This window comes from Panthera uncia, chromosome F2, assembly GCF_023721935.1.
Source record: "Panthera uncia isolate 11264 chromosome F2, Puncia_PCG_1.0, whole genome shotgun sequence".
In the NCBI taxonomy this organism is placed as follows: Eukaryota; Metazoa; Chordata; class Mammalia; order Carnivora; family Felidae; genus Panthera; species Panthera uncia.
This window is the reverse complement of record NC_064812.1, coordinates 19,158,418-19,186,042: the sequence shown is the minus strand read 5'-3', so window position 1 is coordinate 19,186,042 and position 27,625 is coordinate 19,158,418. Positions and strand designations below refer to the sequence as shown.

Here is a 27,625-nt window from a genome sequence, read left to right as displayed (position 1 = left end):
TTTTTGGTCCAAAAGCTTAAAATATAGCTGCCACTTCCTTGCAAATGGCAGCTGTTGACCTGTACCAGGTTATGCTTGCTTTCTTACAGAATTTGTGATACACAAACACTCACTTTTTCTCAGTTAGCAGTGGCTAAGTTCCTGGGCTTCCGAACCAGACTGCCTGGATTTAGATCTTGATTACCACTCAGCAGTTCCGTGATCTTGGCCAAGTTACTTCACTTATTGCTACTTTGGCAGGTCTATTTTTAAATGGGGAGGATTACATTATATATATTATAGGGTTGACGGATGAACTAAATGAATTAATTTATATAAAGCCGCTGTGTTGCTGTGTTTGGCACACTGGCAGATGCTCACTAGCAATACTTCCTATTTAATTTTAGTTACTGTTTTCCCCTACACATACTTACATCGCAGCTCATGCATAGTTAATACCTGTGCCTCTGACACCCAAGTGCACATATTCATAAGTTTATCCACAGCATCTTTCCACTCTGCAGTAGACTGCATGCTCTTTGGTGGGGCGAGGAGGTGCTGGGGCAAGACACGTGTGATTTCTGTTTTCCCAACACCCAGCACTGTGCCTGCCAATACACGTTTGCGGAATGACTGGGAAAGGTGCCTGAAACTCACTCCTTGATTGGCTAGGGCAAGAGGAGGAAAACAAAAACAAAGAACTACCACACAAATGCCCAAATACAATGGCTCAGCATCTTAATTTCTAAAGAAGAGATTTTGCTAGGGATCTTTATCTCAGCAGTCCAATCTAAGTACCCAGCACAAAAGTGCATAGGAGCCAGCAGGAGGAAGCATGGAGACACAGTGCAGGGGTCTGCAAACGGCATCACAGGCAAGTCGGTGAGATTTCCACCACGTAGACAGGCATCAGTTTATTTTGGTGTCATGGAGACCAAGAGGCTATATGGGAAAGAGGTGACTGCACTTTTTTTTTTTTTTTAACGTTTATTTATTTTTGAGACAGAGCATGAACGGGGGAGGGGCAGAGAGAGAGGGAGACACAGAATCGGAAGAAGGCTCCAGGCTCTGAGCCATTGGCCCAGAGCCCGACGCGGGGCTCGAACTCACGGACTGTGAGATCGTGACCTGAGCTGAAGTCGGACGCTTAACCGACTGAGCCACCCAGGCGCCCCGAGGTGACTGCACTTTGTAAATACCTCAGGGCAAACCTTACCCTTCTGACCTGGAAGGATGAATGTAGATGGGTGGGAGGTTAGATAAAATAATCACTGAGAGGAAGGTTAAGGTGGGGTTTGTTTTCCCAGTGGCCAGAACAGCGATCTGGAACCTGAGGGAATTTACACGGACAGGTACTTGTTGGCAATGTTAACCGCAGCGCTATCTAGGTTTGTTTTTTCCATTAAGTAAAAAACTGAAGAGTTAAACAAGTAAGCAATTTTATTCTTTATCATCACTTACAACATTCAAATCGGACTACATAATAATTCCTTAAAATAATGTACTTTATTGCAATTTCCTATTGAAGGGATATCACCCCCTGACCTTTCTCCACAAGCTTTCAGCACCCATGACAAGTCTCTTGTCAAAATGCAGTGGAAGTTTCACTCTTCCTGTAGGTTAGGAGAGACTCATCAGGAAGAAGTTTTAATCACCGCATGGATATTTTCTGCAATTTTCATTTTCCTATAGTCGATAATCTTCAGGTCTGAAAGACAAGAATCAACATTTATTTCGTCAGGAATCATTGTATCATTTTCTCCTGCCTGACGAAGGAAGACTATTTTTCAACTTAAAATGAAAGTAATATTCATTGAGAAATTACCTACAAATATTAGATTTTTGGTGAAAAACACTAAAGCCAAATCATCACAAAATGACAATCCCCAAGCTCTTTTGAGAATATAAATATAGGCCACCTTATGCCTATGCATGAATGTATTTAGTAACTTAAAAACTTGAATTTAACATCTGTTCCAATTTTAAATATACTTTCTTAAAGCCCTTTTCAGAGAAAGGATTGCTATGATCTTTAAAATCATATAAGCATATGGATTTACCTAATCAAGGCAATTTTTGAATGAGTAATTTCCCTATTTATATTATTTTATCATGCTAAATTTATTTTCAAATAGACATTGTTTATTTATTTGTTTATTTTTATATTACATATAATTTATTGTCAAATTGGTTTCCATACAACACCCAGTGCTCATCCGATATTGTCTTTTTAAAGAGACAGAGAGACAGAGCATGAGCAGGGAAGGAGCGGAGAGAGAGGGAGACACAGAATCCGAAGTAGACTCCAGGCTCTAAACTGTCAGCACAGAGCCTGATGTGAGGCTCAAACTCACGAACTGTGAGATCACGACCTGAGCCGAAGTGGGACGCTTAACCAACTGAGCCACCCAGGTGCCCCTACGTTGTCTTTTTTTAAAAACGTTTATTCATTTTTGAGAGAGAGCACCTGTGAGCGGGGGAGAGGCAGAGAGAGAGAGGGGGACAGAGGATCTGAAGTGGGCTCTGAGCTGACAGCAGCGACCCCGATGTGGGGCTTGAACTCATAAACTGTGAGATCATGACTTGAGCTGAAGTCAGAGGCGCAACTGACTGAGCCACCCAGGTGTCCCTCAATTTATTTTTCATTATGATACATATACCAAATAAATGTATAAACACCAGACCTTTGATATTTTAACTAAAACTGGTAAAACTGGTCTTTTCGTCATTTATACATTTATAGGATCAATCATACTTGAAAGTTACTTCCAGCAGTAAATTAAAACAAAAAAATATTTTTTAAGGTAAATGTTAAATCATAAATAGTGGACAAAATGAAGAACAGGAAATTACAAAATGCAAAAAATTTTGAAGTGTCCTTTTATCTTTTACATAGGTGTATTTGTAGATGTTGAGCTCATATGGAATTTTCAGAAGGAAATTCGTAATCAGTAAACTAGATATTTTTGAAACAGCTGTAAAAATATTCGACAGTTTGAGTTCCTTTAATGAGTACATGAACTCTGTTTGCCCCTACATAACTTATCTAGTCCCTTTCTACATTTACAGCATGTTTTCTTAAACAGAATACTCACAAGATACCAGATAGCTCAGCTATGAAGACCAACAGTCTACTGGCTGAGTAAACAAACTGTATTACAATTCAGAGTTATTATTTAGCTCTGAGGAACACAGGCTCTGATCTGGGAAACCAGCCAAATATGCTTCACCATATCAGCTGTTCTGTAACAACAAGAAGAGAAACTGTGGAATTTTGTCACTGTTTTTGAAATCTCTTTCCAAATGTAAAAACTGCATCCAAAGCCTCGGGAAAGACAGTGTGGTCTGATAGCTGAATGTGGCTCCAAAGTGCACCCATGTAATCTCTGGCATATGACTCACTACAATCAGAGCGGTTCCCAGTCAAGAGACAGCAGCACATTTAAAGAAACAACTTATTCTCCTGTCGAGCTGGTTCATATAATTACTAAAGGGTGGTGGTGATGCCATTAGAAAGAAATCTTGAGGGGTCAGTCCCTGGGCGGTTCAGTCGGTTGCACCTCGGACTCTTGATCTAGGCTCAGGTCACGATCCCAGGCCGGTGGAATGGAGCCTTGTATCAGGCTCCGCCCTGAGCGTGGAGTCTGCTTAAGAATCTTTCTTTCTCTCTGCCCCTCTCCCCGCCTTGTGCTCTCTCTCTCTCTCTAAAATAATAACAATAATAATAACAATTTAGGAAGAAATTGTTTAATCTAATGTCCTAACAAGAAGTCTCTGCAACTCAATAAAACTAAATGTGCTTAGTCACAGTCTAGTTGTTTCCACACCAAAGGTTAATTTATTAAATAACAATGAGATGAGAAAAGCATCTTTTAGTGGGCATTATAAGTAAAACGGGAAATGTGTGTGAAGGGTGTAATCTGTGATGTACGGAATGTAGGTAGTGACCTGAAGGCTAGAGGGGGCTAGTAAAGCCCAGAATTGTTTCCAGATTTTTTGGTAGAAGTGAGGAGGATAAAGAGGGCTGTAGTCGTAATGAGTGAGAAGAAAGGGCAGGTTCAGGATTTAAGAGACAGTACCATGTTGCTGGGGAGAGGGTGGAAAGGGAGCGGGGAAGGGGCTAGGGAGGTGGAGGAGGAAGGCCCTACTAGAAAAGGATGATTCAGGGAGGATTCCTGATTTTCAGCTTGAAGACCTCCGTCAATGGCAACACTGTTGACTTTTTCAGGACAGGGAATACAGGCAGAAGAACAAATTGGAAGGGAAGGATCCTGGTTTCGATTATGATGAGATCTGGACACGACAGGCAGCCAACAATTGGGATTTGGAGTTTAGGAGAAAGAGAAGACATGTCAGAGTCTCTACAACAGGCTCCTTCTTTTCCATCCCACTTCTGCATTATCAAGTAGCCCTGCTTAAAACATCTTCAGTAGTCCTCCACTGCTTTGTCAAAATTCAAACACCTTGGAATTCAATATATAACCCTGCATGACATGGCCTCAGCTAACATTTCTGAGTTATTCTTTGTATACCCCATCCCTTTACATTCTGGTCCCATTACATTACTTGCTATTGCCCAGATAAACACTTTCACACCTCTGGACTTGGGTACTTGAGCTTTTCTCTGCCTGGAAGGCTTGACTAATCCGTCAAAATCCTCCTCAAAAATCACATCACCTGGGAAGCCCTCTATAAACTTCCTTTCTAACTTAGGGGTCCTTTCTCTGAGATTGCCAGAGAATAGCATGCATACTTCTAGCACAGTGTTTTTCAAATTATAATTGCCCTTACTTATATAAGTAAGTTTTGTTGTTTATGTAAGGTGTACTGAATGCTTATTAGATGCTATCAAGTATACTAACGACTTCACATGCGTTATCTCCTTTAACTCTCACAACTACATTGTGGGAAAGACACTTTTATCAATCCCATCTTATAGTTGACAATACTGAGGCTCAGGGAGGCCGGGCAACTAGCCCAACAACACAGAGCTACGAAGTGGATGGTAGGGACCTAGGGCAGACCTTCTGACTCCCAGGGCCTGCTTGCACCATTTCATTCTATATGACTCCTATTAGGCTGTTGGTTCCTTTGGAGGCAGGGTCCCAATATAACTGACCTCATGCTTCCAGCAATTAGCACAGTGCCCAGCATATAGGGGATACCTGTAACATATTTGTTATTACAGTGCAGTGACTACCTTGAAAATGCCACTTTTACAAACTCCTTTCCTTTTTTAATGAAAGTCATCAGGATCTTTTATGGATGGTTAATTTGCTTCCAGGAGGGGAAAACAGTTATCATGGCCAAGGGACCAGATATTTCAGATGTTGGCGTAGCCAGAAACATCAACTCATACTGAGGCACTTAATGATATTACATGGTGTTCAGGAGATACCCTCGTGAGGAAAAGTGAGGTTTTTACACTAAATACAGTTTTATTTCTACACACACACACACACACACACACACGTACAAAAGCAGGCACACATACTATGCACTTACATTGCTTATTCCCTTCCACTAAAAGAAATCCAAGATAAGAAAGCGGAAGGGAGGACTATTTACCTGAGTGCTTCTCAACCTTCACTGGGCAAACACATCACTTGGGCTCTTGTGAAGATGCAGATTCAGATTCAGTTAATCTGTAGAGGGGCTCAGACTCTGCATTTCCAACAAGCTCCCACGTGATGCAATGCTGGTCCATGGACCACATGATGACTTAGCAAGGCTTCACCTCAGAAAGAGCTATTCATAACACAGAGGAGATTACTATTTGAAGATGCTGAAGAAGCAAATGAAGCACCTTTAGTAAATTTCTGAAACTATGCTGTGTCTAAGAGAAGGTAACACACTTCTTCCTCAGCTAGAGGTGATTCCGTCTGCTATACAGTATCCTTCTTGGCTTTTTACCATGAGAGGACTTTATTAACAGGAAGTTTTATGCTTTTCTGATACAAGAATAAATAATTTAAGTTATAATAACATGTACTGAGGCTGGATACTGAAATTCCTATGGGATCTAACATCAAAGAAAGATTAAATTGTAGCTCATGTAGTGTTAGTAATTTGAGTTAAATGTCATACTTGGTTCTTTAAGTGTTGCTAATCCATATATGACAACATTAATATGACTATATTCATCAGAATTAAAATCTTGGATTATGTTGTTTACATACTTACCCTACTTTATGTGTATATCTACCTAATGTCCTTACTAGATTAAATAATTTTTAAAAGCAAGACACCTGGCATCTAGTATGTTGCTTTTGATAGTATGGATGCTTAAATGTTTTGAACTTAAATGAAATGGCTTAATCCTTGGTAAGAAGGATGATGAGTAAATTTATATTCTGCATCTGTTTGCCTTAGTTCTTGGTGACTGTTTCAGTGCAAAAATATTATGAAGTTTTAAAATAAAAAGTAATATTATATAAGGTTAATATTTTTGTAAATAACAGCATTTTACAATAATCTCAGGAAATCTTTGAAGAGACATTACAAATGCTGTTACAGAAACCTAATCTCTATTAGTTTTTTTTTTCCATAGAAATTTACTCCTTGGCAGAAATGTTACATTTTAACAAAATTACCAATCTTTTCTTTATATATGTAATACAAAGTATCCAAAATTAAGTATATCAGAATTACACTAAAGCAGACTCTTAAGAAAAATTTCTATTTAAAAATTGTTTTTTTAATCTTTATTTATTTTTGAGAGAGAGACAGAGTGTGAGCAGGGGAGGAGCAGAGAGAGAGGGAGACACAGAATCTGAAGCAGGCTCTAGGCCCCGAGCTCTCAGCACTGAGCCTGATGCCGGGCTTGAACCCATGAACCGTGAGATCATGACCTGAGCCGAAGTCAGACGCTCAACCGACTGAGCCACCTAGGCACCCCTCAAAATTTTCTATTTTAGTTATAGCCATTAAGCAAACTTTAAAGCAAAGGCCAAAATATGAATTTACCATACTTCATAAAATAAAAGTCAATTTCTCTTTCAGGGAAATAAGATTCTGATCATTTGTTCATTCAACAAAGATTACTGAGGGTCAGGTCCAGGCATGGACACTGGGAACACAGCAGTAAGCAAGACAAAGTTCTGTCTTTAGTACATTTTTTTTATTATAATCTTTAAAAATGTTTATTTTTGAGAGTGAGAGACAAAGTGTGAGGGGGGAGAGGCAGAGAGAGAGAGAGGGAGACACAGAATCTGAAGCAGGTTCCAGGCTCTGAGCTGTCAGCACAGAGCCCGATGCGGGCTCAAACTCAACAAATCGCGAGATCATGACCTGAGATGAAGTTAGACGCTTAACAGACTGAGCCACCCAGGCGCTCCTAGACAGTGCATTTTCTAATAGAAGGAGATGCACCATGGACACACACACACACACACACACACACACACGTACACTTTGACCTCTGAGGTGAAAGCTCAAAGTTCTAAGCTTTCATATACATGCTTAGGATAATTTGGGAGATTAATGAATCTTCAAAGAATTAGCCAACATAAAACTTTCTTTAATTCATTTTCTAAACTGTGCTAAATTACACAGCTACTAAATGTTCTATAGCAATAATTCATTTTGCGCTTAATACTTGTCACTAGCAACAAACTGCCTTCAAATACTATTGCTTTAAAAAAAACATCGCTTTTTTGAATAAAGAAACAGAACTTACAAAAAGGTCTGTATGAGCTATATAGAAAGTATTCTGTGGTGCCTGTGACTGCTCACAAACCTTAAAGTTAAAATCACACCACATCTCACAAAATTATCAATTTTCTATAGCAAATCCTTGATCACTGACATCCTTATGCAAAATGTTGCCAGCCACTCATTAAATGAAACAGGCAAAATACTGGCACTCATTAAAATGAAACAAATACATCTTAGAAATTCAGATTAAAATTCAGGACAAAAAAATGATAGAGACCAACACATTTAAATTAACTTGAAAATGAGGACATTTCTATAAAAGAATTTATCTTTTGACTTTAGAAAAAAATCTTCAGGGAGATTTTAGTTTTCACTGTAAAATGCTGGGAAAAATCCATTTGGTCTGTGGATAATGAAACATAAAGCTATAAAACATACAGTTTACATGATAGTTCAGTTAGAGACACTTAGTATTATTTATCCCATTAAGATGATTTATTTTCCAGAAGAAAAAAGCATTTGAATTTCAGTTGTAAATCCATGAAATTGGGTATAACTTAAGTGTAATAAATCTCAAAAAACATTTTATTCCCCCTTAGATCTTATGTCTTTTCACTCATAAATAATATTTGTCAGTATAATGTTTACTCCAACAAAAAATATTTAAAAGATGAGGATAAAATTTGGACAATGGAGTCATCTTAAGAACAATAAAGGTCAGTTTGAGTTTTATGTCACTGCCATTGTATTCATGAAATTATTTAGAATGAGACATTACAAGAAATCTGGTGACATCACATATTCCTTGAAATACAGTCCTCTCAACTAAAGATGTTAGCTGTACAGGAGATGGTGAGGCAGAATAATGGTGCCTCTACACTCACTTTTCTAGGCACTTGTACCATGTACCAAATCCTGATAAGAAAAATTTCAATACTGCTAAAAAAAAAAAAAAAAAAAAAAACTAAACTCATAGGATTGTTTAAAATTTTTTTTAAAATCAATTTACTGTTTTTTTCAATTAAAATAAATAGGAATTGCTGTTACATTTAATTACCACTTTTAAGTCGTAAGCTCTATTGGCTAGGAATGATTTGATTTGGTTGTTCAAGTAGAGATTATTTTTAATTTTAACAACCAGTCCTAATCTGTTCATATCCAAAAGAACAGCAAAGTTTAGAATGTCTAATTTGAGCAAACTCAGCCCTGGAAATACTGAGGTCTACAGTTAATGCCAATGCTGAGCTGGTTGAAATAACGGGAAAATTGGAATGTAACCCTGCTCCTGAAGTCCAGCTAATAACTTCTGCCTGTGAAGAGCAGCAAATTAAGTTAAATCTTGTAGGAAAATGCCATTATGACTAGACGAGCATAAAATTGTGGAAAATCTTGAAGATGTCTAGATCCCAATTCCTTATGGGTTTTGAAAAGGTAAAATTCCTTCTTTAACGTCTTTATATTAAGCCTCTGATGTGAAGCACATTTTATAAAAAAGACATAGGTAAAAAATTTTTTCTGGGTATTCATTTAACTAAGACTGAAAATCTGTAGATTATTAGGATTTATAGGTTTCATATCAGAGGGCATGTACTGAGCTGAAATCACTGCTCTCCTCTAGAGCTACAGACTAGCCAGGATGCTCACCGCGGCCCCTTCCCAGTGCCAATGTGCCCACACCTGTTTTCCTTCTACAGAGCAGGAGGTGTCACCCAGAAAACAGTCTAAACTGAATCCTGCTTTCAGCAAAGACAATTAGGGCCAATCACGAGGGTCCTCCTACTTCCCCACTTTTATTCTGGCCATCCTCTCCTTTGCAGGCACACTTCTAACAGCACACTCTAAAGTACACGAACCACCAAGGACATGGGTTTTCATTATAAACATCTCCTTTCAAGATTTATTGAAGCTGAATTTTTCACACTTCATTTGTATACAAAGGTGAGGGTTTTGCTTAAAATAGAGCATTACAGATTTAATGAGTTAGGATAAAATATCTATTTCTTTTTTGGTATTGTTTCATCACTCACTCTGTGGGTGATGCAAAACAATTCAAGTTGAAATTTTCCACATACCTTGATTTTCCTAAGAAAAGCTCTCCTACAGAATTTTGTAAAAATGAAAATAAAAAACGTTTAAAGTGATCCAAGTTTTATTTTTATCATACATAATGAAAAGTTTCCATTACAGTGATAGCATGACAATTTCCATGATTACTGTGGTTTTGTAATGTGTTGGCAAAACTATGATGATTATGGAAATAACTATTGATGCTATTAAAATAAGTTGACCATTTGAAAGCTATAATCCCAGGCCACAGAACTGTGAAGAAAGAACAGTGCTCCTGCTTCTTCTTTGACAAATGAATTTAAGAGCATACCCTACAATCACCACTAGTACATGGCAATCATACATCTATTCTGTACCATCAAGAAATAAAATATAACTTCATAACATATTCTAACATAATTTACGTATCCATGAGATACAGAAGTGACTAATATACCAAGTATATCCACTAACTTAAGAAGTGGAGTGTATAGGCAATACTTCTCATATAAGAAAATGACTTCTAGTTATTAAAAATATTCCATTTTCTCATAAAGATCAGTTTCTTTCCTCCTTGTCTAAAACTGTTTTAAAAATGACCACACCACTAGCCTAAGAAAATCTGACATAAACTGAAATTAGGCCTGAGAGAACATAACGTTCATGATTTAAAATAATTTAAATGAAATCTCAACAACAGAGCTTTTAATTAAGATTAAAACAAATTTTGCCAATCACCTACTGGGTTCAAAGCTTAGTTTTGACTATTGTTATTATGTGTTGTTCAAAAGCTTTTGCCTCTAATAGAAAAACTAATAAACTTTCATTTAACCAAAAGCTAGTAACAGTTCCAAGTTTAAAATGTACATTTCTACACTATATGCATATTTTAAGTTTTATTGCTCAGGAAACAACAACCAAAGCAAACTATTTTTGTCTCTATTTATTTAGGTGCAATCTAAGTACATCTGTTTCAGTGAGGTCTCTGCAGATTCACCATCAGATCTATCTTGAATAAGTTCCAATTACTACATTCCAAAGGAAGACTATATTGTTGGCTTAGCTATTTTGGGTGGAACGAGAGCATATTTTAAGCAGGCTCCTTCTCCAAAAGGAGAAAAAAAAATTCTCATGAAAGCAAACCCACCAGTAATGAGAAATCCCATTTTCAATGGATTGCACTGCATAGTATGTTACATATTTTAATTTTAATTCTAACATATAATATTTAATACTAGAACTTTGTGAAATGGCAAACTAAAATGGCAATGTTCATTAAGGTGGTCACTAGCTACATGAGGCTACTGAAATTTAACTTAATTAAATTACATAAAACTAAAAATTCAGTTCCTCAGTCACACTAGCTACAGTGTAAGTATTCAGGAGCCACTATATTATTAGATAGCTCAGATATAGAGTTTTTCATCATCGTGGAAAGTTCTATTAGACAGCTCCAAACTAAAAGATCATCTATTTCTCTGACAAGAAGCATTTTGGATAATCCAAAAATGCCTGTTTTTTCCTGGTTATATGCATTCCACGGTAATAAAAACTAACTGAACTTGATGTCAGCTCTTGTGCAGAAGAATAAAGTGTTGAATGATTTATGTTAAATGACTAGTACACCTATATCATGATACAGTCTTTAAAAAAAATTTTTTTTTAATGTTTATTTATTTTTGAGACAGAGACAGAGCCTGAACGGGGGAGGGTCAGAGAGAGAGGGAGACACAGAATCTGAAACAGGCTTCAGGCTCTGAGCTGTCAGCACAGAGCCCGACATGGGGCTCGAACTCACGAACCTTGAGATCATGACCTGAGCCAAAGTCGAATGCTTAACCGGCTGAGCCACTCAGGCGCCCCGATGATATATTCTTAAACTGTAACTGTATACCCATATTATTTTTTTATTTTACTTTATTTGAGAGACAGAGAGAGAGAGAGAGAGAGAGAGCAAGCGCGTACATGAGCAGGGGAGAGAGGCAAAGGCAGAGGGAGAGAGGATCCCAAGCAGGCTCTGTGTTGAGCACGGAGACTGATGTGGGGTCAATCCCATGAACTGTTGAGATCAACTCCAAGTGCAGAATCTATGTTTGGTCACATACTTGATTACGTAGCATCTTTGGTATTTCTATTTTTAAAAAAAGTACCATACCCCTCTGGGTTAGGAATATAAATTCATTTATGGTGGTGTTTCTATAAGAAAATCTGATATGACACTCTTTTTAAAAAAAATTTTTTTTTAATGTTTACTTATTTTTGAGATAGAGACAGAGCGTGAGCAGAAGTGGGGCAGAGAGAGAGGGAGACACAGAATCCAAAGTAGGTTCCGGGCTCTGAGCTGTTAGCATAGAGCCCAACATGGGGCTCGAACTCATGAACCTGGAGATCATGACCTAAGCCAAAGTCGGATGCTTAACCGACTAAGCCACCAGGTGCTCTCTGATAAGACATTCTTAGACTTACAGAACTTAATACAGCATGGTAACCTACCAAAATACTTTTTCTGGATATAACTTTCCAGAGCATAATACTGGAGAACTACATACAACTTAAGCACCCTTATATAAGATGCTACAAGAGGCAACAAGAGGCACTCCAGCAGAGTGGTTAGGACCAGGACCCAGAAGCCAGTCACCTTAGGTTTAAATCCCTAAGCCACCACTTACGCTCGTGTGATCTCAGGCAAATTATTTTTCTTTCTATGCCACACATTTTCTTATTTATGAAAAAAAATGGGGATTAAAAAATCCAAAGACAAACACACATAAGCACAAAGAAACAGTGGAAGGTAACACACCAAAATGTTAACTACAGTGAGATTATTTACTTCCTTAAGTTTGTATTGTATTCACAGTTCCTATTAAATGAACATTTAATGCTTTTTAAATGCCCCAAAGTGAAAGTTTTTAATTGAATGCCTGAATTTACTTGCAAGAGTATTTTATTTGTAAATGTTGTCTGTATTATGCAAAGCCTGTATTATGTGAATTCTTAGTAAAGACAAAATTCCAGGGTGTAAATTTAAGCTAATAAGTGTTTTCCATAAATTAGAAATTAATTTCAATTTGTAGCAAATTGCACATCTCTTTAAAATAATTTTAGGGGCACCTGGATGGCTCAGTCAGTTAAGCATCCAACTTGATTTCAACTCAAGTCACGATCTCATGGTTTGTGGGATTGAGGCCCGCGTCAGGCTCTGTGCTAACATCGTGGAGTCTGCTTGGGATTCTCTCTCTTCCTCCCCCCTGCTTGTGCTCTCTCTCTCTCTTTTATGAAATAAATAACATTAAACAAAAAAAAAGAATTAAAAAAATGTTTACATCTTCCTAGAAAAATATTCCATATATGAGGGTTCAGTTTTGAAGATAAATTTAAGTTCTACGTAGTTTAAGTAGGAAAAGGCCCATTGAGTGTCTTGAATAAATGACCATGTAAGTCTCTAAGAAGCAAGTTAAATTAATTCTGAAAGTATAAAAATTTTCCAAGTATAGAAGTCTCATCTCTCAGATGTCAAAGGGGAAAACTGTAAATATCAAAGCATGTAAAACAAATTGTACAACCCTTATTTTCACAAACTACCGATTTATCTAAATAAACCACTACATAACCTAGGTTAAAAAAATGAATTTAAATAAAAAGAATTTAAAACAGACTCGAGTTTTGACAAGAAAGCAAACTATTTAATAGGTATTTAAAAAGGTCAAAAGAAGAGAGACAATCACTTAACCTAGTTGTTAGAATCAAATCACGTCACATAATGTATAGTTTCTGGTCCATGACATTGTCATTGTCAAGCAATGAAAACCAGAATCTAAGGAGTGATGAGAAATGCACTTCTTTATTTTAGAAAGAAATACTTATCATGAGAATGTATCCTGATAACTAGCTGGTAATAGTATCAGATACCAATAAAATCAATTTTTTCAATTTTTTACATAGTTTGTTAATCAATCATTTGATATCAACTGAAAATTGATTAATTCAGAGGATACAATGAAGAGAAACAAAAGAAATAAAACAAGGTGTTTTCAAAGATAGTCGATTTCATCGATTGTAGCATGAAGAATTAGTATTAAATTGGAGCATTTTATTACCTTCACTTTATATCTTCTAGAGATTCTTTCCTAACTTCATTTATAAAAGCTGATACAAGGGTATTTGATTTCTTCATGTATTCACTAAGTAATTGCTGAGTGCCTACTTAATGTGCCAGATGCTACTATGCTCAGCTAAGGAAGACAACACGCAGTTCCCTCACAGAGTCTAGTTAGAGAAAGACAGTCAACAAAAAAAATCACCCTGATATTTTGTTACATTAGAATAAATGCAGTAAATGAAAAGGAAGTGTACAATGAGACCCTATTAAGGGGGTGCTAATCCAGTTTAAGGAGTGTAGGAAGGACTTCTGGAGGAGGTTACATTTAAATGCTTCACCATCTGTATATCCTAGACATGTATCAAAAGGTCTGGCACATAGCATGAATTCGGTAGAAGTTTGTGCACCTGAATTAAATAATTGTTTTAATGCTGTTTCTCCATGTGTCTTAGTGCCTATGACAGTATCTTATACAGAAGAGGTAGTTGCAATATATTTGTTGAGAAATTAAATTAATGAAGCAGTTTGCTTCTATGGAAAGAAAATAGGTTTTGGAATCAGACACAGTTGGGTTCAAATGCAGGCTATATACAAACCTGATGACCCTTGCCTTACACTTAAAAATAGGAATAATATATCTATGTTATAGGCCTGTGGAGAGAATTAAATGCAATGCACGTAAAATACCTAGCACAGTGTTGGGCAATTGGTAAAGTGTCCAATAAATAGTTACTATAATAAATGTCACTAATAATTACATTATTTTGTTTATCTGCAGATTTAGTAAAGGAGTACCTTGATACAAGTCAGTAAAGTTAAAAAGATTCAAACAGAATATCCTAAAGACTTCTGTGTGGAAAGACTCTGAAGATTATATACATGTAATAACAACAGAGTCCAAGATTAGATTGCTGTGCATACTGACTATCCTGGGAAGGCTTATATTTTCACAAGTATGTGATTTCACCTATATTTCACAAACCTATCTGAGTAAAGAGCCAATAAAGGGATATGAATTTTCAGAGCACAGAGGGTAGTATCTGTGGGAAGATGAGCTGTCTTGTGTAGGTCAAGCAATAAGGATGTGTGGTTCTCTTTTAGACCTACTGTATAAATTCTGTAAATGTCCCCAAGACTTCATTATATGAAGTACTATTCTACGCACTGGGGAGGCAATGACGAACAAGACACAGCCCTTGCTCTTGAAGAGCTAAGTGTGGTAATGACAGAGTTACCCAGCAGGTAATATGGCAGAAGATGGCTGAGCATATAGTCTGGTCTTGATGTTTAGGCAAGACTTCTTATTGGTGATGATATTTGAACTAAGGTCGAAAGAATGAGTTAGAGTTATTGCAGAGGATGAGGCGAGGGGCATGTTGTTTCAGGCAAAGTAATAGAACAATAGCAAGAAAGAATTAAGTTGCATGAAAAGGGTGACAATCTTAAACAAGCTGCTATTATTAGACTAGTGAGGTGGGAAGAACGTAAGCTTCAGAGACACAGAGGATGCCAGGTCACGGACAGCCTGGAAGGCCAGATAAGGAAACTGGAAACAATCAGATGGGAAATAGTATGTCAAAAGTCAGCAGCTTTCCGGACCATAGAGAGAGGAAATTGTGTAGAGGATACCAAAAAGTGTTTTATTATTTTGTTTTTCTATTTGGATCAAGGCTATTAATTATCCAGAATTAACGACTTTGCATTAGATGATATTCTCAGGTTAGTGAAGCAATCTGGAAAATGAAGAATCACTTTGTTTTAAGAAATGACAATTCATTTATCATTCCAAGAGACTACAGTCGATCCAAGTAATGCCATCCCAAACAAAGTATCTAGCAATTATAGGCACCTATGAACACCCCTGCAAGTACTGAGCAAGGTTTAAAGACTTCGAGACTTTTGGTTCTAACATCTACATGTAGAGTTTATTTGCTGTAGAATATGCAAAGAGTATCCGAGGGAGTAAAAAATAAAAGTTTACTCTTCCCACCCTCAAGGATCTTGTCATTTGGTTAAGGAAACGGGGGATACTAAAGTCAGCTTAAAAAAAATAGAGAAACAGAAACAAAGACAGGAAAGAGAGAAGACTTACGGAGACCACACTCTTGGGAAAGCCTCGATTTCTTCCCTTGTGTACTCATCGAGGCGTCGGGGCACTTTCCGTGGCTGAGGAAGCTCCTCGACTAAATTCTCACGAATATCTTCTGGTATATCCTAGGTTAAACACAATTTAGGTTTACGTTTCTTAAAATAGATCCCTTACTAACAAATTAGTAATACTTAGGAAGTATTAAAAAACAAACAAAAACATATTTACAATGAAGAAAACAGTATCATCTTTAAAACACCATGCAAATCCCCGAGAAGTACATTAATGATAAAAGTAATCTCATTATAATAATGTACCTTATATTTTAATCTTGACAAACCTATTTCTCATGACAAATTAGACATCTTCAGTTTTAAGGACTATCAAGTCACTAAGTCCTATCTATTTCTTTTAAACCATTTCATTTATTTCCCTCCTTTCAACTGAAAAAAGGCACTGCCTTGGCTGATTCGCACGATTTTTCACCTGATGAGTGAATGCACTGGGTCTGTGGCTTCCAGTGCCACAACCTTTCAGTTCACACTCCATGTTGTTGACAGAAAAAAACTTTGGAAAGTGAAAGTCTGCTGGATCTTTGAGTCATTTAGCCAAAAAACATTTACTGAACTCCTTCTATGAACCAGAAATTGTGCTAGGTGCTCAGAATATAAAAGAAAATAAAAAGATGGGCGCCTGGGTGGCTCAGTCAGTTAAGTGTCCCAATTTTCAGCTCAGGTCATGATCTTGTGGTTCGTGAGTTCGAGCCCTGTGTTGGGCTCTGTGCTGACAGCTCAGAGCCTGGAGCCTGCTTTGGATTCTGTGTTTCCCTCTCTGCCCCTCCCCCACTCGCACTCTGTCTCTCTCTCTCAAAAATAAGTAAAACATTAAAAAAAATTTTAAAGAAAATAAAAAGATGATGGCCTCCAAAGGCTTACAATCTCAAAAGGTCATTCCTCAAACCCATGTCCTCACTCCAAGGCCACTTCTGATACTTCAGCCCTTCACACACACCCATCCATGGCTTCGAAGTTGTATTTTGAAAGAAAAACAGAAATTGAACAAAATAAAGGAAATGATAAAATAAAGAGCATGAGTAACCAAAAGAACTTACATTTATATTGTGCTCATGATACAGAAATAGGGAAAGGGAATTATCTTGTGAGTGTGGATGGCTAGGTTAATTTTGGAGACTCTACTTAAATAATGCTTGGATATCAATATGAAAATTGTCCTATGAGTACTTCTTCAGGGATAGTAAATATATTTCCCTTTTTCCATAATAGCATGTTCCTAAACATTTCTTTTTAATTTTTTTTTAACGTTTATTTATTTTTGAGACAGAGAGAGACAGAGCATGAACGGGGGAAGGTCAGAGAGAGGGAGACACAGAATCTGAAACAGGCTCCAGGCTCTGAGCTGTCAGCACAGAGCCTGACGCGGGGCTTGAACTCACGGACTGCGATCATGACCTGGGCTGAAGTCGGCTGCTCAACCGACTGAGCCACCCAGGCTCCCCAAAAACATTTCTTAAAAAAAGATTACTATAAAGTATAATTCTCTGCAAAGAGCGTATCATAATTGGGAATCAAATGTGGGCAAGGACACGGCATCAAAATAGTACTGTTTTCTATTCAATGTCTTAAGAATCAAAATACAATTTTGAAACAGCTTCAAAGAATCACAGAGCTCTATGGCATTATAAACTTGTTCTAAAACCTGGTATGGCATAATTTTTATAATATTAAAAAAAACTTAAGTTGGCTTTTTAAAGTTATGGTTTGTATAGGGTAAGTCACTATCAATGTATACAAAATACAACAAATACTACTGACAATGTGTTTCTTCATTGAGAAGCATTGTAAAAATATTTAACATCCCTTCCCCAGTGTATTCAAATTCGTAAGTTTAATTACATGGCACTGGTAAGCAGAGGATGCCTGGACATATTACATTGCTCTAATTTTTCACTTCCTGAAAAAGTCTACTTGCCAGTTTGATATTTATAAAAATTTATGAGTATTTCACACTCCATTAAAAAAAATCCCTATATTATTTGCAAAGACAATTTCAAAAGTTGCCAAGTGCTTACACAGCAGAGGGTGTGGAACATAGTGGGTTAGTAAATGTTTGCTGAATTGAAGAGAATTTTGACTAAAACGAACTTACAAACTTTCCCCATTATTTGAACAATTTACTGAAAGAATGCATTGAAACAGTGCAAAACGAGGAGTGAAAGTTGTTGATTAGGCATTACACATGAAATCTGGAAGAGAGGAAAGTCCCTCCTTTAATCCGTACACACAGAAGGTAACCCAGCCATGATGACTGATGTGTTCAAGATTTAAGAGTTCTCGGGGCGCCTGGGTGGCTCAGTCGGTTAAGCGTCTGACTTCAGCTCAGGTCACGATCTCACGGTCCGTGAGTTCGAGCCCCGCGTCGGGCTCTGGGCCAATGGCCCAGAGCCTGGAGCCTGCTTCCAATTCTGTGTCTCCCTCTCTCTCTGCTCCTCCCCCGTTCATGCTCTGTCTCTCTCTGTCTCAAAAATAAATAAACGTTAAAAAAAAAAATTAAAAAAAAAAAAAAGATTTAAGAGTTCTCTACACAGACTGAAAGATTAACCTAAATGAGGAATAAGGAAACGAATGAGTGGATTAAACAGGGGGCAAGGTGATAATATTTGCCTTATTACTTTTTTCAGTTTTTAAAGAAATTTCACATCTATAGAAAAGTTGTGAGAATACAGTGAACACTTCTCTAACCTTCACCTAAATTCACCAATTGTCAAAATAGGACATGTTTGCTTTCCTCCTTTTCACTATATACAAACACACATACACAACTTTTCTTTTTGGCTGAACCATTTGAGAGCAATCTGCAAATATTTCACCCCTAAATATTTCATTATCTATTTCCTAAATTTAAGGATTGTCTCCTGTATCACATTACAAACTCATGTGTAGGAAAATTAACATTGATGAAATATTTTCTACCTGATAATACAAGTGTGTATCCAAACCTCCCAAACTGATCAAATATTGTTTTATATATCTTTTTTTCAGTGTAAAATCCAGTCAAGGGTCACATGCTACGCTTAGTTATTTATGCTGTTACTATGTTGTTGAACACACATAATAAATTCTTCAGCCCAGTCTCTTTGAATACAAAGACTATCCCTGCTTTTTCTTTCATGAAATTAATACTTTTGAAGAGTTCAGGCCAATTATGTTGTAGAATGTCCTTTTATTTGGATTTGTAGGATTGTTTCCTCATGATTAGACTTAGGTTAAACATTTTCGGCAGAACGCTAAATAGTTTGTGTTGGGTCTTCAGTGCTTCATCCAAAGCAGGAAGTACATGATGTTGGTCTGTTCCATATTAATGTTAATGTTTGATCTCTTGGTTATGGTTGGTGTCCACCAGGTATCTTTAACATAAAAAAGTATCTTTCTCCTTTCAAACAGTAAGTACTCTATGGCCTGATGTTTTGACATTGTGTGAATATCTTGTTGTACAATAATCTTTTACCCAGTGACTACAGAATATGCTGATAATGGTAGCTTTTCTAATTTGGCATTTCTACATTTTTTAGGTGACATTCTTCTCTAAAGAAAAGCTTTTTCTTCTCCAGAAAGGAAAAGGGAAATTATAACAATTAAAAATGATTTTTTGGACTATCACCATGGGCTCATAGATTTTTGTTTTCTTTCTTTTTTTCTTTGTTTTTAACGCCTATTTATTTTTGAAGGAGAGAGAGGTAGAACATGAGTGGGGGAAGTGCAGAGAGAGAGGGAGACACAGAATCGGAAGCAGGCTCCAGGCTCTGAGCTGTCAGCACAGAGCCCAATGTGGGGCTCGAACCCACGAACCGTGAGATCATGACCCGAGCTGAAGTCGGACACCCAACCGACTGAGCCACCCATGTGCCCCTAGATTTTTGTTTTCTATTCAATGTAATCCATTATTTTAACCATTCATTTTGAGGCTCACATCACACAGTCCCATACTTGGTCAGTGGGCACCAATTCAAAATGCCTCCTATGTTCTCTTGATATTTCCCCATCCGTTTTGAGCACTGCCTTACTTTCTGTGACTTATTATTTTTCCAGTATAAACAATGAAGATAATAATAATTGCGTGTGCATGTGTGTACTCCATAATAACTTTGGCCTTTCTCTGCTCCAGACCTAGAATCAACCATTTCTCCAAGGTGAACCAGGTTCTTTTTAATCAGAAATAGCACTTAGAAAACAAGATCTGGGCACTAGTTGTGCTTACTTCTACTACTGCTGTCATTTTATTTTTGAATAAAATCTTAACATGATAACAAAATAAAAAAATAAATAATCTTTAAGGCATACTCCAAAAACCTTATTCTCTTCCCTATTCCTTTTGTCTTTTTGTGCCCATACTTCAGTAAGTAGCCATCTTTATTTTCTCATTTATTCTTCCTGTGTTTCTTTATACAGTAAGCAGCAGTTATAGTATGTATGTGTGTGTAAACATATGTATATGTATATGCATACAAAAGGTAGTATGCTATCTATATTTTTTCACTTACCAATATATCCTAGAAAGCATTAGTTATCAAATCATAAGAATATTTGGCATTCTTTTTTTATAACTGCATAGTACCCGACTGAATGGATATAACATAGTTTATCCAATTTCCTCTGAATAAATACTGATTTCTATTATTGTACTATTATAAATAATGTGGAAACAATAATTTTGTGTATCTTCAGAGAAAATAGAATGCTGGATCAAGCCTGACTTTCCTTATGTATGTATTCTGTATAACATTACCTAATTCTCTGATTCCTTATGGGTTGCACCATTTTGTACTCCTAGCAATCTGAGTGCCTACTTCCCTATGGCCTGGACAACAAACTGTGTAGCAAGCTTCTGAATATTTGACAATTTTTTGGGGGGAGAAGCGGACTCATTAATTTTATAGTCTGAAATTATTTAAGTAATTTGTTGTAGTTGAACTACCATGAATACTTAAAACATCCACATTGAAACTTGACTGCCTAATAACTAAGATTTTATATCTACATTATCATTTTTTGTTTTTTTAGAAATTATGGTTTCTAAAAAAATGGGAGAGTACAATCAGAAATCGGAGTTTTAGGGGGGCCTGGTTGGCTCAGTCAGTTAGCAGCTGACTCTTGATTTCAGCTGAGGTCATGATCCCAGGGTCATGGGATTGAGTCCTCAGTCAGGCTCCATGAGGAATGTGGAACCTGCTTGAGTGCTTGAGATTCTCATTCTCCCTCTCTCTCTCTCTCTCTCTCTCTCTCTCCCCTCCCCCTCCCTCTCTGTTCCTCTCCCTGGCTTGCATGTGCTCTTTCTCTCAAATAAGAAAAAAATAAATTAAAAAAAAGAATTAGGAATTTTAAAACTGTGCTTTCATGAAGGTCATTTATCCTTAGATGATGACACTACTCCCATACTTGTTACTTCAGAGGTAAAGTGAATACTGGAAAATTCTACTCATTCATGCAAAGCAAAAGTAATACATTAACCATTTTGATAAAAGCATGAATAATTTACTCATGCATTGCTTAAGCTAAGTAAATAGAGCACACAGTGATTTAAATCACTGATATAACTTGATAGTCTGGAATTCATTTCCACATTATTCCTCTAGTAGGAACTCTAAGGACAACAATCACAACCATGGTAGTGACAGCAAATAGCACTTACTGTGTCAGTCCCTGTTCTAAGCATTCCACAAATGTTATCTCATTTAACTCTTACCACAACCTTAGCAAGTAGGTACCATTATTTCCATTATACTGATGAGAAAACAGATAATGACATCAGTAAATGGTGATCATAAATTCTAATCCAGATACCTGATTCCAGAGCTTGGACTCAACTATTTTATTATAGAACTTCTAGTGTTTCATTACAGTATACTAAAGAGAAAAGCTCAAGTACTTAAAATAGTTTAACGGTGATAAATAAAAATGTTTTTTTTAAGTACATTTTTAACTGAATACATTTTGAATAGGAACAAGTATTCTAAAATTAAATCAAGGAAAATAAATTAGCAACCAAACCTAAGCTATTAATTCACGATTCATGCAAATTTTGCTAATAGTCACATGAAATGTAAATGCAATTCACACATTTTTTGTAGCTGATGAAATCAACAACGAGTACTCTCAATTTCACAGGTACTCTGGCCATGGTTCCTTGTTGAAGCATCATAACTAACAACCACTGACTTACCTCATCTGGGAAAAGATGCAACCTCTGCATCAGAGTTCTTCTGTGAAGGTTTTTTGGCAGCATGCCATAAATAGCTAGTTTCACAATCTGAAAAACAGACATATATAGGATTAAGTAAGAAAAATCTGACATTTACAGATAGTGATGAAAACAAGTGGGCTCAGACTCAAGTGAAATGAAAGGAATTGAGACCTAAGTAGACATGTGGCAGCAACAGCAAAAGAATCATCATTTTGTACATTACTATTTTCTTTAGGCTCTATTTGACTTAATTTATTTTAAAGGAAGAGCACAAAACGAGATTATTTTTAATCTCCTATGTGCCAATTATAGCTAGAATAAGAAAAAAAGCTTGTACAAGCTTTCTCTAAGATTACACAAAAACCTATGACTCAAATAATCTGTTACATACTGAATTGAGCAGAACCCAGGGAGGCCTTACTCCTGTTTTCTCCAGGTAGGTGATCAGGAAGTTTCCAATTCGTAAAGTTAGCCTGACCCTACAGTTATGAGACTGACTCTAAGTCACAAATCCACAACAATGGTAAGGTTATCATTCACTGAAAAATTACTGTGTATGGTGGTTAGTTGCATTATATGTTATCTTGTTTAGGATGCTGAGTCTCATTCCACAGGTGAGGAAACAGATTTAGTGAGGTTAAAGAACTCCCCCAACTTCATATATCTAGTAAGTGGCAGTGCTGGAATTCAAACCAGGCAGTCTTACTTCCAGAATAGACACATGGTACGAGCAATCACATCTATAATGTGTTTCTCTCTGTAACTTCTCAAGAAGACAAAAAATCCTTTCTCTCTACCATACCCATTTTCAAGATGGCAAACTAACCTTTCCATGATTTACATTTCCCCTTTTAAGATTATCCTCATTGTTGGTCTGAATGTGATTTGATGTGTGCTTTGTCAAGAGAAGGCCACAGAGTGTCATTCTGTGTTCCATAACCTCCTGGGGGCCTGCTAGTATATAGGACATACAAATATACTGCAAGGTCCTCATAAAACTGCTGATAGGGACATCTGAAGGGTTGCATCAATTTTTACCATCTGTGCTCATATTCCAAGGATATAATTTGACACTTATTAAAGTTAATTCACTAAATTAGACATGATAGAACAGGGTTGTCCTATAAGAGGATTTCCTATTCCTTTAATTTTCTCATCAAATCAGACCACAAAACCTAACTACATACAAAAGTTAGTGGTATCTCTTAATACATTTTCCAATTTAGTGCTGTTAATACTCTATGTTCTGGAGATTTTAATAGAGATTTACATTGTTAAAATTAAAAGCAATAAAAAATTCAGTTACTCAGTCACACAAGCCACATTTCAAGTGGTCAACTGCCACATGCACCTAGTGGTTACCATATTTATCAGTACAGACAGAAGAACATTTCCATCATGACAGAAATTTCTATTAGCACTGATCTAGATATTAGTCTTTACAATTTTAAATAAAACAAATTAATGTTTATTTATTTTTGAGGTGGGGGGAGGGGGCAGAGAAAGAGGGAAACACGGAATCCAAAGCAGCTCCAGGCTCTGAACTGTCAGCACAGAGCTCAACGTGGGGCTTGAACTCATGAACTGTGAGATCACGACCTGAGCCAAAGTCAGATGCTTAACCAACTGAGCCACCTGGGCACCCCTAAGATTTTTAATTTTTAAAAGTCTTGAACAGAAACTGACAATATTAATATTACACAGCACCTTATCTGGACAAGCCAGCCATTATATCCTCTGAATATCATCTTAGCAGCAATTTTTATCATTTTGGTAGGGTTACATGCCATTTAGGTTTCATGTTCTTAACAAAATTTAGCTGTAGTCACTTGAACTAACAAGTTGGTTTTTAAAAAACTTGCCCTAGTAAAAAAATGCACGGTAACACCCAAATTAGGGACAGCCACAAAGTGTAGAAAGGTTAAAAGCTGACAGGGGAGAGAAAAAGACATACAAACAATATACTCCCCCAAATAATAACACAACATGTGCCTGCAGTCAATCAATTATAGCTGTACAGACTTATGTATAAGTTCTAAGGAATTCAAAAAGTGAGAAAGACAGAGTAAAAGTGAGGTTAATAAATACTCAAGACCTTCCACATACAACCTGTAAACTAGGGCATATGCCATTTGTTTTACTCAAAATAACTTTACTAACTACAGGAGGGGTGAAAAACAAGAAAGGAACCATGTTGGAAAACAATACAAGGACAAAAACTCTTAAACTATAACTATGGTAGGGATAAGGAAAAGCTCAATCAACACATTTATTTGAGTTTATAATTAATGACATATATGATTATAATATTTTGAAATACTTAATTTTTTTAATGTTTATTCATTTTTAAAAGATAGAGACAGAGCACAAGCAGGGATGGGGTAGAGAGAGAGGGGGACACAAAATCTGAAGCAGACTCCAGGCCCTGAGCTGTCAGCACAGAGCCCAACAGAGGGCTCGAACTCATGAACCATGAGATCATGACCTGAGCCGAAGTCAGACACTCGACAGACTGAGCCACCCAGGCGCCCCAATATTTTGAAATATTTAATAACCTACTAATAACTATTTAAGTGTACTATTTAATGTATTTTACAAATAATATTCCAGGGCTGTACTAATAATCAGAAGGACGCATTATGAAACAAACTCTCTTACAAGCCCATATACCAAGTACTGATTAGCAAATTATGTCTGCTGGCAGAAGACCTACTGTTCCAGGCAGACACTTAAGTATCTGATTTGGAAGTAAAATAACTGCCCTCTTCCTTAGCAAGTTGTTCCTTTTCAAAACACAAAGTTAAAATTAATACTTAAAAAAAGAATTAACATAATTTAAATGAGGTAATAATTCAAATGGATTTAATTCTGAACTATTTTCCAGGACTTCATCAAACATTTTGTAATGTATTTTAATATTTGTCTACAAAACATAAGTTGGAACAATTTCTACAAATGGTATCAAATGCCAAATTCTTATAAAAAAGTAGGACTCTACTGCCTCCTACTGTACAGTGAGCATGCCAGAATAAGAAAGAAACTTACATTTTAAAAATATTTATTAAATAGTAAAACTACAATTTATTGTAGCACTTACAGTACACACTATCAGCAGCCCTTACAAGTTTTTAATATCATATATACAATCCATATAGTCAAAATAGGATATTTTATTGATCTGTAATAGCCCCAAAACACATCTTGAAATAGAACATTAAATTTCTTAAGCAATCTCTGAGCATAGTTTTGTAAAATACGCATAAATGATAAGTAAAATGTCCCCCTTTCCCTCACCCCCAAGAAAATTGTAGGCAGTATTACACCAAACAAATGGTTGCATCCTAACAATACGTATTTATTTTTATTCGCTATTATAGGGAAATACAAAAGAATGTCTTCACGGCACACTTTGTTCATTTATAAATGTATTTAGGTAAAAAGCTAAAACAGTTCCTAATGAGGAAAATGTTATCTATCTTATGTGTATATTTCAAAGACTGGGTTGTGAAGTGGAAAGGAAGGAAATATAAAATTGTGAAATGGCAACAGGAGACTTTGCTTCTAGCAATACTGAAAGGTAATATTTAGGTTAAAACTTTCTCCTAGTATATTACTCAAATAATAAGTAAATGTTAATGAAGTTAATAATATGTTTTTAAAGATCTTTTCTAAAGCATGGAAACAACTGGAGGCCAGAAGTGGGACAAAGTACTACCAAAAAAAAAAAAAAAAAAAAAGAGTCCTAAGGCTGGCATTTGCCCAGAGGGCATCAGCTTAGTGCAGGGCTTGGTTTCAAAGGACTACCTCTTTTTGGTCAGGAAGTAGGATCAAAGACTTCCTCATAAACCTAGGTTTTCAACAGAAAGCCAACATCCAGGGTGTACAGTGGAGAAATTAAAAAATTCAAATCTTTCCTGATAGGAAACAGATAACTATGAGCCTTACTGCACAAGGCTTCAAGGCCTAAAATTCACCCTTGGGATCAAAACCCAGAAGTCTAGAGTATAGCCTAAACAGGTCTTAGGTTGGTATAGCTTCATGCACCTGCCAGAAGCTAAGTCAATCTTTTGTGAATAAATCCACTTTGAAGACACAGGTCTCAAAGAATTCTCAGTGATGAAGTTTCAAGGTACATGAGTTTATCAAGTGTCCTGAGCAGAAACAATAAATTGCAAAGCCACGAAGAACACAAATATTAGAATCAGATATAAACACTAAGAATTAGGTTTACAATGCTTAAAAAATATAAGGAACCAAAGTATGACAAAGAAACAGAAAGACTGTCATAACTGACCAGCAAACTTGAAAAAGAAACAAGTAGTAAAACTTCACGGGAAAAAAAAAATTCAAATTAGAAACTCACTAAAAGGGGGTGGGTGGTTGGGTGGCTCAGTCAGTTAGACAGCCAACTCTTGATTTTGGCTCAAGTCATGATCTCATGGTTTGTGAGATCGAGCCCCACCCACGTTGAGCTCTGCATTGACAGTGTGGAGCCTGCTTGGGATTCTCTCTCTCCCTCTCTCTCTGTGCCCCTCCCCTGCCCACATGCTCTCTCCCTCTCTCAAAATAAATAAACATTAAAAAAAAAAAAAAACCTCAATAAAAGGGTTGATTAGATTAGATATAGGTAAAAAAGATAATTAGAGAAAGTAGAACATTAAGAAATTATTGACAAGGGGCGCCTAGGTGGCTCAGTCTGTTAAGTGTCCGACTTTGGCTCAGGTCATGATCTCACAGTTCGTGGGTTACAGCCTTGCATCAGGGTCTGTGCTGACAGCTCAGAGCCTGGAGCTGCTTCGGATTCTGTGTCTGCCTCTCTCTCTGCCCCTCCCCTGCTTGTGCTGTCTCAAAAAATAAATAAATGTTAAAAAAATTAAAAAGAAATTATTGACAATGCAGCACAATGTCAGACAGGGAGACATAAAATATGGAAGAGAGCTAATGATTCATGTACAATGAGACAGTCAACTGCAAATGTAATCAGATTTCCAAAGGGAAAGAACAGATAGAGAATAAAGGGAATAAGAGAACACATAAGAGCTGACAAATTTTCAGCACTGAAGATGCCAGTCCTTGAGCAAAATAAGTAAGACTTGAAAAGAAACAGGAAAACTAAAATCAAAGGAAAGATCTCAGAAGTATCCCCCCACCCCTGCAAAAGAGACAGTATACATACAAAGAAACAGTTCAACTGACATCTAACATATCAATAGCAATAACAGAAGCTAAAATCTGCTTGTACAGTAGCTTCAAACAGGTGAGAGAGAAAAATGGTTATCCTAGAATTGCATATACGAAATAAGCAAAACTATCTTTCAAGAAGAAAGCAAAAATAAAGACAGTTTCAGACAAAAATAAAAAGTTTATTATTAAAAGAATGTTATGATAGGAATGTCAAAAGAAGTATTTCAAGAAGGAAATTAATCCCAAAGGAAGACTGTTATGGGAAAAGGATTTGTAAGCAAAGAAAATAATAAAAAATCAGTTAACTATATAAA

The 27,625-nt window shown here is 36.6% G+C and overlaps 1 protein-coding gene across 1 annotated transcript in view; it reads right to left on the bottom strand.

The window, feature by feature from the left end:
* Positions 1 to 1,401: 1,401 nt before the first annotated feature.
* The window catches only part of MRPL13 (mitochondrial ribosomal protein L13), a 48,549-nt gene continuing 22,325 nt past the window's right edge, over positions 1,402 to 27,625 (bottom strand). The window contains exons 5-7 of the mRNA XM_049632951.1: positions 22,107 to 22,193; positions 15,873 to 15,994; positions 1,402 to 1,687 (exon numbers count right to left, since the gene is read on the bottom strand). Coding sequence (XP_049488908.1) covers positions 1,666 to 1,687; positions 15,873 to 15,994; positions 22,107 to 22,193 — 231 coding nt within the window. The 3' untranslated portion in view covers positions 1,402 to 1,665. The remainder of the gene's footprint in view (positions 1,688 to 15,872; positions 15,995 to 22,106; positions 22,194 to 27,625) is intronic.